Below are 14,331 nucleotides of genomic sequence, written 5' to 3' on the forward strand. Positions count from 1 at the left end.
CATCGGGGCCTTAGATGGTGAGGCTACCTAGAAATGGACAATGCACTTGCCTTCAATTACATACTTTCTGTGCAGTAAATCAATAAATTTGGTTTCCATAGTGCTTAATTCTGTCTGGTTTGCAGCTTTTTCAACCAGTCTCAAAATTGTTTTGATGCTATTCTTGGTACTGTTTTGTAGAAGGATCTTAAGAACATGATCTAGTCAAATTAGTTTCAGTTTATGAGGCCTGGGAATGTGGAAAAGATGTTTGGAGGGGGTCATTAAACTGCTAGTATTTTTTATCCATGCCCGTTCTAGGAACTTTCACTAAACCAGATAGGACAGACTGGATGAACCTGATAAATGCTGTTTTGCAATGTGGAATGGTTTAGTTGATTTGGAACTGGTAATATGTTAAGAAATTTTATACTATAACAACTATTATCCAATCTCAAGTCTCTCCTTCATTGCTTTAATGAAGCAAATGATATGAACTCCTATAAAATTTCTTATCTGGGCTTGGTACCAAAATAGCCTGGATTTCTCTGATAGAAGATCTCTACTGAGAAGTAGGTAAGGGAATTGCAGTCTTGAAGATTCTCCATGACTTATCACCAGCTTTGATGATTCTGGCCATAGTGTCTTGGTAGCATGGTTAGTGAGCTGTGTGTGAAGGCAGGACACAGTTATTCCACTTTGATCTTTAAGAGAGAGTTTCAAATGGCAGAATTAATGAGCATTTTAAACAGATACTACAGGACTTGTGTTTGTGGGTTCCTGTGACATTCCATCCTATGCCCCACATTCTTAAAAACCTATATGAAGCTGTTGGATGAGGCCAAGCAAAGGTTTTAGACTGGGGTGAAGTGTCATCAGTCTGCTGTAACATTCAACTATATATCTCTCAGACACATGAGTCAGGTGTAGATGCTGAACTAGTGTGAAGACTCTATAATAGGATGGATGAGATCAGTAAACTGAAATTGAAGCCTGATAAGACTGTGCTGGCCTGAGTAGGTTTTTTTCTTTCAGGAACTGTTTTGTATGGACAGGTTGCATCTCCCCTGAAAGAACATGGTTGCAGCTGGGGAGTCTTTCAGCAGAGTTTGTAGGGACCACTGAGCCCTGAATCCAACCCTTTGCTCAGTGCAGACGTCCAGTTAGAGTATCCCTAAACTGCATGACTGCTTAGCCTCTGCTTGAACAGTTCCAATGAACGGGAATCCCTTATCTCTCTGGATAATTGGTTCTACTGTTGAAGGCCCCTTACTATTAGGAATTTTCTTCTACATTCAGTTAGAGCATTAGAAGGGATCTGTTTCTTCGCTTAAATCTTTTATTGGCTTCAGAGGCATCTAGAGTCACAGGAATGTAATATAATATAAATTTACATATAAATAAGCAAATGCTTTCCATATTCCACACTCCAGAACCATCTATATAACATCTCTTCAGGGACTTGAAGACAGCTATCATATACCTTTCAGACTTATCTTTCCAAGATGAAGAATTCCTCATTCTTTCAATCTCTCTTCATGACATATTCTCTAGTTCTCAGATCACCCTCATTGTCCTTCTCAAAACCTTTTCCAGTTTGACTGAATCATTCTTCAAATGCAATGCCCAGAACTGGACACAATACTTGAAGTGGGGTGTGACCAATGCAGAATGAAGTGGAATTATTATTTGCCATAATTTAGAAATCGTACTTCTGTGGATACAGCCTTAATTGTGTCTGCCTTTTCTGCAGTCACATTACATTGCTGAGTCATATTCAGTTTCCCAATCAAGCAGAATTCCAAGAACTTTTTCACAAGTACCATTTCCATGCCAATTATCCCTCATCTTGCAAGTATGCATTTGCTTTCTATTTCCTAAATGAATATGCATTTATTTTCCTTGCTCCAGTGTTGACACTTCAAGTTCAGATAGCTTTGGAGGCTCAAAGTATTGTGTATCAGCTACGGTTGATTCATCAGCCATTGCAATACTGGATATGAATAACTCAGACGTGGTGAACTGTGCTGTAGTCACTTCCAGGTTGAATCTCTGTAATGCTTGATTTTAGTGATGTGCAAAAAGATGATTCATTACCTTCAGGTAGGACAGCACTTAGCACTTAAAAAAGCAAGGATGCTCAGGTTAGAATGCCCTTAACATTTTATAACACTGTCATCTATAATTTACCACAAAAATATAACTAAACATACTATATGCAGAAGACATTAATATCTGACAATAGTGCAACTATAGTCTACTCAGCCACAAGGCAGAATTTAACCATTGGATTGTGATATTTGAATTTTGGCTGTCCATAAAATAACATTTGTCAGGGGATCCTAACAATGTCCAGGAATATTCTATCTGAGGAAATGCTATGGTACTATGATTGTCCTTATAAAAGGTATAATAAAGCAGGATGTGCATCTATATTCAATAGTATCTGAGTTACAAAGACAGGTTCTGCCACTGTAGGGGATGTTTCTGAATCTGCCTTCCAGTACTCTGGATACTCTTATAGGTAACATTAAAAAATGAGCCAGGGGTTTAGCCACAAGAAGCTGAATTACAGCTGGGATGTATGAGAAATGACATGTTAGCTACAATGTTCCTTTGCGCAGTCCATGTAACTTAAGTGGCATGTGCTTTACACCTGCCAGTTGAGTGAAAAAATCCCCCCTAAATATTTAAAGTCTGCTGCTGTCAGAACCCTCTACAAAGTAGTAGCAGTTGGGACTTAAACAAGCAAGGAAGAAGCCACTAAGCTCTGATTATTAAGATTTAATAAGAAAAGGGTTAAAGGGACAACATAAAAATGCCAATTAGCATTTTTGCTTTCAGATACAGTATGCTGTATATATAGGCAAATCAAGGCATGTTTTTTGTAAGCGGGAAGAAACCTGTCTCTCCTGAGACGGCAGGCCAGCCTATATTCAGACACTGTTTCCACAATAGCTTCTAGCTTCTTTATTAGTGTAAGAAGAATCCAATTTCAGTACAGCTTTGTTTCTATGTGGTTCCCTAATTATCCAGGCATGCCTTTTCACTTTTTAGAGAAAAATGTAACCTTTGATCTATCAAAATTATTTATCCATCACATGCTGTAGACAACCTTGCAGTGCTTGCTGAAGCCAGCCAGCCTGGGAGACTTGTTGAGGAGGATCCAGACTGGGTGGCTTCAGATGAGTGCCATGTGACTGCACACAGTGTATGTGCACATTGAAGCCAGCCACCCTGGAGCCCCCTCCCACACACCAAAGGCCTTCCAGACTGAGCAACCGATGCGTGCTGCAAGCAATTCTGAAGCCATCCTTTACACGATGACTTGTTTCAATGAACACAGCTGAAACCAAACATATTCTGAAAATATGTAAGCTTAAAGATCTGTCTAGACTTTTGAAAAGCAATATGTAAGAATATTTCTAAATTAAATTCTGTAAGCATACATTCATAGTAATTATTGTTATTGCATTTGCCCACCAGTGTCAGTTACAGACCTCAAATAAACTGTGCAGCTGCATGGAAAATAGCTCAACAAAGCGGCCGAAGAACGGTACGTGTAATGATAATGGGTGCTCTCCTTTGACTAAATAAATACCAGCTGCCCACTCTCCACCACAGAACATAGTATCTTCCAGAAAGGTCTTGACTACAACATAGAGGATGCCAAACAATTAGAATCTTTTGCAGCCTTGGAAGCAGCATTCAAAACTACAGGACTTACCATGGAGACCCAAGAAAACGTAAGGCATACAATTACACCACAGCCCAGAAGAATATAGAAATGGAACCAACTCAAATCAGAAGACAGAGCAGCCCTCAGAACTCTAAAGAAGGACCAAGCCATCACTATTCTCCCAGCAGACAAAGGCCAAACCACGGTTATCATGGACAGAACACAATACATACAGAAAGCCAAAGAGTTACTGGAGGATAAAGAAACCTACATCCCAGTGAACACCAACCCAATATGAAACTCGACAACCCAATCAAGAAAACCCTCAACAACTTCACCAAAAAAGGTGAAATCATAAAAGAACAGCGGCGGATGAAAAGCAGTGGACCTGTCTTTCCACACTTCTACAGATGTCCAAAAATACAGAAGCCCAATATACACTTTGTCCAATTGTATCATTACCAGGGACCCTAACTTACAACATATCCAAGGAACTAACAAAAAAGCTTGGACATCTCATAGAGGGGAAGAAAGAATCCATTGCAGGAGTACTACACAACATACCCAGCCTAACCAAATACATTAAGACTGAAATACCCAAACTCATGAAACTTATCAACCTCTGCCTCACTACCTACTTTCAGTTCAATGGACAAATACGCCAACACATCAGAGGAACACCACTCTCAGGATTCATAGCAGAGACTGTGATGCAGCATCTAGAAGCTAGACAGGCAGGAAATTATGCTACTACTCTCTTAAAAATAGGAAGATGCCCCTCCTCATATCAAATCTGAAATCTGCCTTTCCTAGGAACATGGGTTTTAAAGAAATTATTCCAATTTTTTCTAAAAGAAAACAGCACAAGATGTTTTGGAGTGTGTGGTACTGGTAGAAACCCAAACGCTGGAGTAAAAAGAAGGATTTTAATAAGGTGACAAAGGAAGTCAACAGCAAGTCTGAAGGCCCCTAGATCCACTATAAGGGGGCATACAGGCTTTGGACTCAGTGGATCCTTTCCTTTCCCCTACTCTTGGGAAACCAACAATTGAGGTTATTGTTCTTCCAATGAATCAGCCTTCAAGCTTTTCTGCTTGTGAACCTGGATCTCCCACTCTAGCCACAGAAAGAAGGTCTGCATCCTAACAGCATAGTCTAGCTCTATATCTTCCCAGTGAGCACAGTTTTGTGTCCTCATCAATCCCTGCTAGTAAATCAGTATATCAAGATAAAAGGTTTCAGTCCAATTTTTAGGAAATGTTAACTTTCCATGAAAAAACTCTGACATGAAACAAACATTAAAAAATGAGAGGTTCCATCTGCACTATGAAGCATAGCTGTTTAGACACTAGTGTCCACCAGAAATTGTAGGGTGAAGGAGAATGAAACATCGGCAGTGAAGGGCTTTTTTTTACTGTGGATGGAGAGTTTCACTGGGTTTGCGTCTCCCATTTCCTATAGTAGACTGGGATACAATTTCTTACACATAACTGTGGGAGGATGGACCTGCCTCCAGTTAGAAATTAACTGGTTAATGCTAAAGCAGAAAACCTGAATGTAAAAAAACTAGTCAAGAATAAAATTCATTCTAGATCCTACCCCAATTCAGGGATCAATCTCATTCATGGAAGCATCAGGTATCTTCCATTATCTGTAGAAAAAAAATCAGTGATATGTACCTTTGTTCCATTTTCCTACAGTAGTGGAGAGTATCTTTCACTGAAACACACTCAGGTGTTTTGGATAAGTACATAGAAATGGTTGCTGAAGTTACAGTGGTTTTGGAAGAATAAGCTGTGACTCCCTCCAGAAGAGCAACCAGCTGAGGCTCATAAGCAAAAGAAATGCAAGCCCTCCTACACCTGGAGATCATTGTTGTGGAGAACTTTCAACCAAGTATGGACTTCAAGAAAGAAACAAAGAGATTGCCTGAATTATGAAACTCATCTACCCAAGACAAATAAGCCTTCACAGCCAGTCCAATCGTCTCATCTGCACCATTTCTTCTCCAACCTGGATTTAGAGTTAGGTCAAAACAAGGGGAAAGCTTCTTTACTTCAGTGAAACAGGATGTTGAAAAGAAAAACAGAATTAGGGTGAAATATACACAACTCTTTCCTTGGAGAAAGAGTTCCAAGTCCCAACATTCTTTGGCTGTGATGACTGTATAAGCAACCTTGCATGAAAGCCGTTTTTGTGTAGTTCCCAAGAAGGAGACTTGTGAATGAGTACACATTTCAAATATGAGGCTACTGACTTGCAAGATTTTGCTTAATAATTACCTTAATAAAAGTAAGTAATTTGAGCCTTCATGTGGAGTTGATTTCCTGGTCTGGTCTATCTAGTGGGACTGACATCAATCTTGCATGTCTGTTGTGCTGTACCTCCTCCTCCTTCTTATACTCATTGAATTAGGGAGGTGTCTCCTTGAGCTGCTTCCAAATGTTATCCCATTGTTTCAGCCCCTTTTGCCTAGGTAACAGTTCCTGCGTATTTCCATGAAGCTCGTCTTCCTTACTCTCTACACTCAGTGACTAGGGCATATGCCTGCTGTGTTGAATTTATTGATCTTGCAATTGATTGGGAAAGCCAAGAGATCTACCACTGGGGTTGGCCTCATTATAAATTAAAAATCTTGGTGTGTTTAATTCCTCTGAATCCAGATCCACCTGACTGAATCAATCTGATGTCATATTGTGGAGGGTTTGGAATGTGTTCTGCAGAGAGAAAAAGATGAAGCCTGACTCATACTTGTAGTCTAGGAGCATCTATCATGACAGTGTGTACTTTCATGACTCCTCAACATATTCATCTGCATGTAGTCTCACTGTCCATTAGAACCAAAACACATTGATTTAGGTAGAAGAACTAGAAATCAACTGATACTAACTGAATGCTTGAAGTTCTAGAAAATATATACTGTGCTTGGCTTCCATGGCATGCCAGGCCCCTTGCACCATCTTGTCCATTCAGTGAGTCTCCCAGCTTCAGAGGTTAACAGCCATGGTGACTAACTCATGGAGTTGGCTCCACATAGACTGTTCCTTGTGGATGACTTGAGATAGAAAGGCCACTGCACTACAGTCAAAATGGAAATCCCCTGAGCAACGTCTGCCTGAAAATATAGCAGAATCAATTGTCAAGGATGAGGGAGCCCATCCCTGTTGTATTATGTCTGCAGACTACCCAGTTTCCTGACAGTATTTGTTTGGCACCTGATATTGACCTGACAAGCTCTGTAAGATTGGTTTCCTGTTGTACTGCTTCTCTTCAAATTTACTAGAAAGCCTAATCAATCCAGAGGTTTTGGTCCTGGTGAAGAGAGATGAGAAGATGATCTAGATAAGGATAAAAGTGAACCTACTCCTTCCTTAGGCAGGCCACCATCATGATCTTTTTCAATTCTCACAGTGATTAGGATTTGCCCAAATGGTCAACATATATATAGAAAAGGATTCAAAATGAAGTTCATGTGCTGCATGAATCAATACATGTATATATGGAGAGAAAGCACATATTTTTTCTGTAGGCATTCCAGAGTGCCAGACCTGAGTACCTCTATTCAGAACCTGTAGTATCTCATATATTTATCTACCTTTTTTTATTCATGATTGTGCTTAGCATCCACATGCTGGATGTTATCTAGAGACGGTAGGTGGTAAAATGTTGCAATCTCTTCCTACTGCTATGACTGTGCATTCGCTGTTGCTCCACTGTTGTTACTCTTTAGCCTCCCTGGAGTCATTCATCTTGGATTGTCAAAAAAAGAAGCACTTTTCCCCCATTTAATTAACTAGCACCTCCTCTAATGGGTCACCAAACAGTTTCCCCCCCTTGAAAAGTCCTGTGGCAGGAGCCTGCTTGGAGTCAGTCCACACTCTTATTCCTGTCCTAACAGGGGTACGTCTATCCCATCCACAGCTTATGCTTATTGGCTTGTTTACTGTTTCCTGACAACTCTTACCCTCACTGAGAGCATCATCTGATTTTGAAATGTTCACATATTCTAATGTGATGGTTTTGAGTACCAGAGAGCAGACAAAAACCTGACCCATACAGCCTTTAGAAAAATCAATTGCAATCTGCAACAGGGAAATTGCAAATATATTAATACATTCTGTGAACATCTACTTGTGTATGCATGCATGCATAGCGGGGATCACAATCTCTTATGTTAGCACAGCATTTAATGCACAACCTCCAGTAAAAGGCATCTCTGGATGAAGACTTGTGCTACCAAGAAGAAAGGCTAGAAAAGCACCTTTCTCAGCTTGCAATACATCAACTCTCCAGAAATATGCATTGCGATTTTTCTCCCAATAGCCTTCTATTTTTTGTGCACACTCACCCTCACAACAATTGTCTCTCTCATCTCTTCCCCACTCAGTGTCCTGGGACGGAACAGTAACATAGCTATTGCCCTTCCATTAAAAAAAAAAAAAAAGGTTCAGGAAACCTCTGCTTTATGCCCACTTACCTTGCATTTGCCACTGCTGCTCTGACTACTGCCCAGGCCACGACAAAGACAACTGGGAAACCTACAAATATGAAAAATGTGTTGCCAGCTGTTAGAAGAGATTTCTCTTGAGAAATGAAATAAAAATGGAAAATCCCTTCTTCTCAGGCAAAGGAAAAGAACAGAAGCATTGGGATAGAGCAGGCACCATGGGGAACAAAGACTGTCAATCTGGGGTGGCTCAATCTTTCCAATATTATCCATCAATAAAGTTTCCATCTTTGACTCAATATGATAAAATTGAGTGTGTGTCTATGCGTTTGTATTTAAAATATTGATTTATTAGATCAGAGTCGTTATATATTTTATATGTTTTACCTGAACCATTATTGTCACAGAAATTACTTTGTTGAAGTTGTTTCAACTAAGAAGCCAATAATTTACCATTTTCCTCCACTCCCAATAGCTTTATATTGTTCAATTGATATTTTGTAAAGTAAATTAAGTTCTAGCTTAAAGTTCTTTAATTTAATTTTCATTTTTTGCTTTAGATTTTTATTTGTCCTTTTCTATGCATTATTACATCTATGACTATATATGCTTAAAAACATCCCAAGCCTCCATTACATTCACAGAAGGTCTATCTACAAAAAACATTCCTGAGACTCTTGTTTTATCTGTTTCATAAAAAGTAGATACTTTAATAATAATGTATTTCAAAACCATATTGAAAATAGGAGCATGATCAGTTTCCACTTACCAATTAAGCAATAAGATTCCAAAGCAAAGGATATAGCCCTTAACCTTGGAGAGAACTGAGACCATACATTGAGTTCATAACCAGATCAGCCAGAAAACCTTTGTTCTAAAATGCTGGATAATCCTGTTTTGCAAAAGCCTCCTGCCCAGATTGGCAATATTGAATGCATACTCTTGATTACTGTAGCTCTCTTGCCTTATAGTCTAAAACCAACCCTGATACTGAAGGGGAAAATATCATCATTAAGTATTTCACTCACTTGATCAACGTAAATTTTCAATATACTTATTAGATTTTTTTTTTTTTTTTTTTGCCTTCAAGTCAGTTTTGACTCCTGACAATTGCCTGGACAAGTCCCTGCAAGATTTTGGAAGTGGTTTGCCCTTGCTTCCTTCCTAAGACTGAGAGAGAATGACCAGTCCAAGGTCACCCAGCTGGCTTTGTGACCTTGAAAGACAGGACCAGAAAGCATGGTCTCCTGGTTTATAGCCTGATGCCTTAACCACTACACCAAACTGGCTCTCAGCATTAGATTAATTAAAATGTTATAATACATAATTGAATATACCATATAACCATTTTCCAATATTAACTGATCTTCAAATATTTCTAAAATAAAAAAGGCAATTGTACTTTCCCATATCACAAACAATTACAGGAATGCATACAGCTGTTTTCCACCAAGACAGCTTTTCTTCATCTAACTCAGCAAGTGCCTGTGGTTTAACGAGAGCCTCAGAGAATGAGACCCAACCCTGTTTGAGCTTGGAAGCTAAATAGGATTGTACCTGGCTAATTCTTGGCTGGTTGTCCACCAGATAATTCTAGGATTTTCCAGAAGAAGGCAGTGACATATTACTTCTGTACCATTGCCAAGAAAACTGCATGAAGTGACCAGAATTTGAGCTCAACTTAAGGGCATCTTTCTCTTTTCCAAAATTTGCTACCTTTTCTTATTTTAATTAGCTGTACCATGGATTGCTCTTCACTTAGTTTGTCACCAGCTAAGGCTTTGGTATAATTGATAGTCGTTTCATGTAGATAAATTACTTTTAAGGGAATTACTAGGATCATATTAAACATTGTACTTTAGCACTTACAGTGTATACAATATTTTGTCATATTCCTTGGATCTACCAGGTACAAGTAAATTAACTGATTTCAATTTCAACTAATTCCAGAGTAAGATATCCATAATCAGGTTTCTTTCTATCTATCTATCTATCTATCTATCTATCTATCTATCTATCTATCTATCTATCTATCTATCTATCTATCACATTTATACAGCTGCCCATCTCACACAAAGCAACAATTGAGTTTGTTTTAAATAGAGGAACACACAATCACATTCCACCCCCACAAAGATTTGGGTATGGCTTCCAGAAACTTTCCAAACATTGCAGCTAAACTCTAATATTTAATGTGGCAGAAGGAGAAAATATTGCTATGATTACTCATATAGTAATCATATCAATTGTATTCATCCGTTCATTTTATTTTAATTAAGAAATAAATTTTAATTTGGACTTTTTTCTCCTTGCAGCATTCCAAGGTTTACAAAGGGGAACCGTTTTCCACAAGCATCCAAATCCAGTCCTCAAATCCTATACTGAAAATTAATGGAAGGAAGCGGGGAGTGGGACTAAGCTAGCTGTCGGAAGGATGGGAAGACTGGCTATATTATTTCTCTTTGAGTTAGAAAAAATGCAAGAGGATAACAAGATCTTGATTAGCAAGCATAACTATTAAGACATTACTCGGTTAATGGTTGAAATGAGTGTTATATTATCTTTCCAAATCCAAGCAAAAACAAAACAGCTTAGCTTCCCACAGTTAAATTGAGCTCTCATTAGCTGGGTCAGGGCCATAATGGCAAAAAAATAACATGATTATAAAAACTTGAGAATCAAAATAAGTCATTGCTTATTTTGATTCATTATTTCCTTTAATAAAAATATTAGATACATTGTACAAGTGAAAGTGATGTTCTTTTGTGAAATGGTTATGAAACGAGCATATGTCTTGGACAAAACAATATTCAGTAGAAGACAAGATATGCAGCTCAGGGTTGAACTGTTAGGTTCTTGGTGCTCTCTGAGCTTGGTTGCTTTCTGGCAGACATTTCATTTCCTGGCTAGAGAGCATCATCAGCGCACACTGAAGATGTTACCTAGCCAGGTAATGTAACATCTGCAAGAAAACAACCAAGTTCAGAGACCGCCAAAACCCAACATAAAAGCATATTTTCAAAATTAGATGACAGCAAATGGTAAGGTCCAAGATGCAATCCTATATGCACTTACATTGGAGTATATCACACTGAATGCAATGGACTTCTGAATTCCACTTCAATCACATTGAAATCAATAGGATATTTGCGGGGAGTTTTAATTTTAATTTCAATGGGACCTGAGTATAACTAATTTAGGCTTCTTACTTGGGAAGCAGTCACCTTGAATTCCTTTGAGTAAATGCACAAAGATTAAATTACCAGAATAGACATCACATTGATTGTTACATAAATGGTTGATTCCAACCTTTGTTTCCAGAAACAATAATATAATTAAGAATCAGTTAAATGACGTACCTTTCCAATTAATTAACTTTAGAGCAGATATGGTACTGTTTTAATTTTAAAGAAAAAAATTCTTGAATGAAAAACTACGTAGCTTACCCCAGCCTATTAAGATAAAACCCCATAGGTACTTGGTATCCGAAAAGAAAGCCACAAATATTAAGCTGTGTAGATAGAGGCCTTCAACCAAGATCCAATAGTAGTTTGTTGCCAAGAAGTAAATGAACATCACCACAGTAATCTTGCACCAAACCTATTAATCAAAAACAAAACAAAAAAATCCAATAGCTGTATTGGGGAAAATAAATCTAATAGTGTACTCATTTTTCATTGTCAAAAAACCTTATTAAATAGATATAATGAGGCATTAAAGCTAAGAGTAGGGATGCTTCATGTTCTTCAAATGTTTTTGTTTTCTGAGACATATTTAATATTTGTTACATAAATTTTACTAAAAGTTTAAAAGAGAACATAAAAACCAACACAAACTAATACAGAATAAAGAAACAAAGAGAGAAAGAGAGAAAAGAAAAAAGTGCAAAAAGAAAAGATAAAAAGAAACAGAAACTTCCAATTTCCTTTGCATACTTATATTTGTATAATTACAAAGTTAACTCTTACTCTATGATTAAAAAAAAAAAGCTAACTTTTTTCTATTATCTAATTTTTTTCTGATCATCAAAATCACAAATCATGAGTGCATTTTTTTTTCTGCTTCATGCAAGAAGTCTATAAGGAGTTTTTTATATATATAAATGTTATTAAAAGTTTGAAACAGAACATAAAAACTAACTTAAACTAATACAGAGTAAAGAAAACAAAAAAAGAAAAAGACAAAAGTGCAGAAAGAAAAGATAATAAGAAACAGAAAGAAGAAAGACGTATTTAATATTTGTGAGAATAACAGTAGTCAGAATTTAATAGGAAAAAAGTCCCTGCCCAGTTACTGCCAAGTATTTACATGGTTCCTGTCTTAGTCCAACATTTCTTTTTGTACCAATGTTGTTCATCTGAGGAAAGTCATTGGGGTCTTCTGCAGCAATAATGAGCAACTGAGTTGCATTAGACCAACTTCCATTTTTTGCCCCAGATAGCAAAAAATTGTGAGAAATACAGTCCAAAACAGTTGGAAGGCAAATGTTGCCTATATCTGTGACTCAGAGACTTGCTTCCTTAAAAATCAAATATCCATTAAGAAGCTGAGGTTCACAAATGCACACATAAGCAGACAAAGCTAATTCACCAGTGATGATCTGGGAAAAAATTTGGCCCAGATGAATATTGAAGTGGCTTTCTATACAGCCCAACACGAGCACTGCACTCCTTGATGTTTTATAGCATGATAGCCCAATCAAGCAAAGCAGACCCCACAATCTGGCTTCTGAACTATGTGAATTCAGGTGACCACCCTGTATCAGATACACCCATTTCAAGACCTGGGAAATAGGTATTCTTCTACTCCATTGCCAAAAGGGGTTGCCAACACAAATATTGGTGTAGAATATTGAATGTGGTGGACAGGCCTGGCCTACAAGCTTCTGCTGTTATCCCAGTCAAAGGTGGGCCCAGGACTCTTACCATTTCCTCAGATGCCCCAGCATGTAAGCCAGAGTAAAAAAGTTCAACAGCAGTCCAGGCCACATGGCAATTCTCATCTATGTAATATATAATCAAGAAAAGGTTATCCGCTACTTTCACCCAATCCTGGTTCTGTATAGCTGGTCTATGTTCCCAAAAGGTGCTCAAGGTACCAATGAATTATCCTCCCATCCCTATATTTTCAACTGGGAAGTCATCTGAAAATAATATAATTAATCTCAGATATTTTCATTAAATTTTACTGCTGCTAAATTGATTTAAAGAAAGACAACATGGCAATTGAGGTTTGGTATGTATTTACATGGAACTATTTCAGTAGATGCATAGAAATGAATGGCTACTGATTTGGGGTCTGCTAAAATGTATCACTGAGGAGCAGCACTGAGTTTTGGGCCTGAAATGTTCATGGATCAGGCGCTGACTCTGAAATTAATAGCTTCTGAGGCAGGGGAGTTTCTGGGGTGAGGAACTTGAAAAACAGGAGGGGAGCGGTACTTACATACTGAGATCTGTCCATGACTGGAGTCTGTATAATATTTTGTAGGTCACTTGTGAGTAGTGAGTCAAACTCTTTGTTTCCAAAATGAGGATGAGCAACTTTATCTTTAATAAAAATGCTGGTAGCTCTGAGCATGAAAGAGACAAATAAATGCAGATGTATACAATTCCGGGTGCAGTGGAGCCTCCTAGTTGGGGAAAAACACTATTTAAGGGAATGCAGAAGACCATATTGTTCCTATGAGGCAGAGAAGCTAGAAATCTCCCTTATTTTTGGTCCCTGGCATCTATTACTTAAAGGTACACTACTTCTGAACATGGTAGTTCCATTCTGATATCTTAGTAAATAGCTATGAGACATTCCTCTTGCCTTGCCTTGCCTAGCCTTCCTCTTGAATTTGTATTTTTTTCAAAAAGAGCCAGATCAACAGGCATTGCAAAGTCTTGCGGCTATAAACAGCTGTATTAATTTTCACAAAAGGAGAAAATGACAATTTTGAACCAGGGATAGCTATTAAGAATACGTGCATTATATAGTTCAACGAACCTGCTTTTAAAAACAAACTCTCTTTACCCAAAATCATTTGGGTCAAATAACCATTTCTACATTCCAATCAAAAATAACCTGTTACTACAAAAAACATTTTTCTCCATGAATTGTCTTTCACATTATTTCCAAAAATGACTCTGCTGTGCACATGCAAATTTAAGGAGCAAGGACTGAGCTTAGATTCTTCCATTAAGCCTTTCCAGAGAGCATCACATTTCTGAAAAGACAGTTT

The 14,331-nt window shown here is 37.9% G+C and overlaps 1 protein-coding gene across 1 annotated transcript in view; it reads right to left on the reverse strand.

Annotated features, from left to right (window-relative positions):
- The window catches only part of PTH2R (parathyroid hormone 2 receptor), a 46,073-nt gene that overhangs the window by 17,579 nt on the left and 14,163 nt on the right, over window positions 1-14,331 (reverse strand). The window contains exons 6-8 of the mRNA XM_025170792.2: window positions 13,551-13,737; window positions 11,552-11,705; window positions 8,136-8,196 (exon numbers count right to left, since the gene is read on the reverse strand). Coding sequence (XP_025026560.2) covers window positions 8,136-8,196; window positions 11,552-11,705; window positions 13,551-13,737 — 402 coding nt within the window. The remainder of the gene's footprint in view (window positions 1-8,135; window positions 8,197-11,551; window positions 11,706-13,550; window positions 13,738-14,331) is intronic.

This window comes from Python bivittatus, unplaced genomic scaffold (assembly GCF_059951505.1).
Source record: "Python bivittatus isolate LINGU-HERP-01145 unplaced genomic scaffold, Pbiv_v1 ctg000200_np1212, whole genome shotgun sequence".
Taxonomy (NCBI): Eukaryota; Metazoa; Chordata; class Lepidosauria; order Squamata; family Pythonidae; genus Python; species Python bivittatus.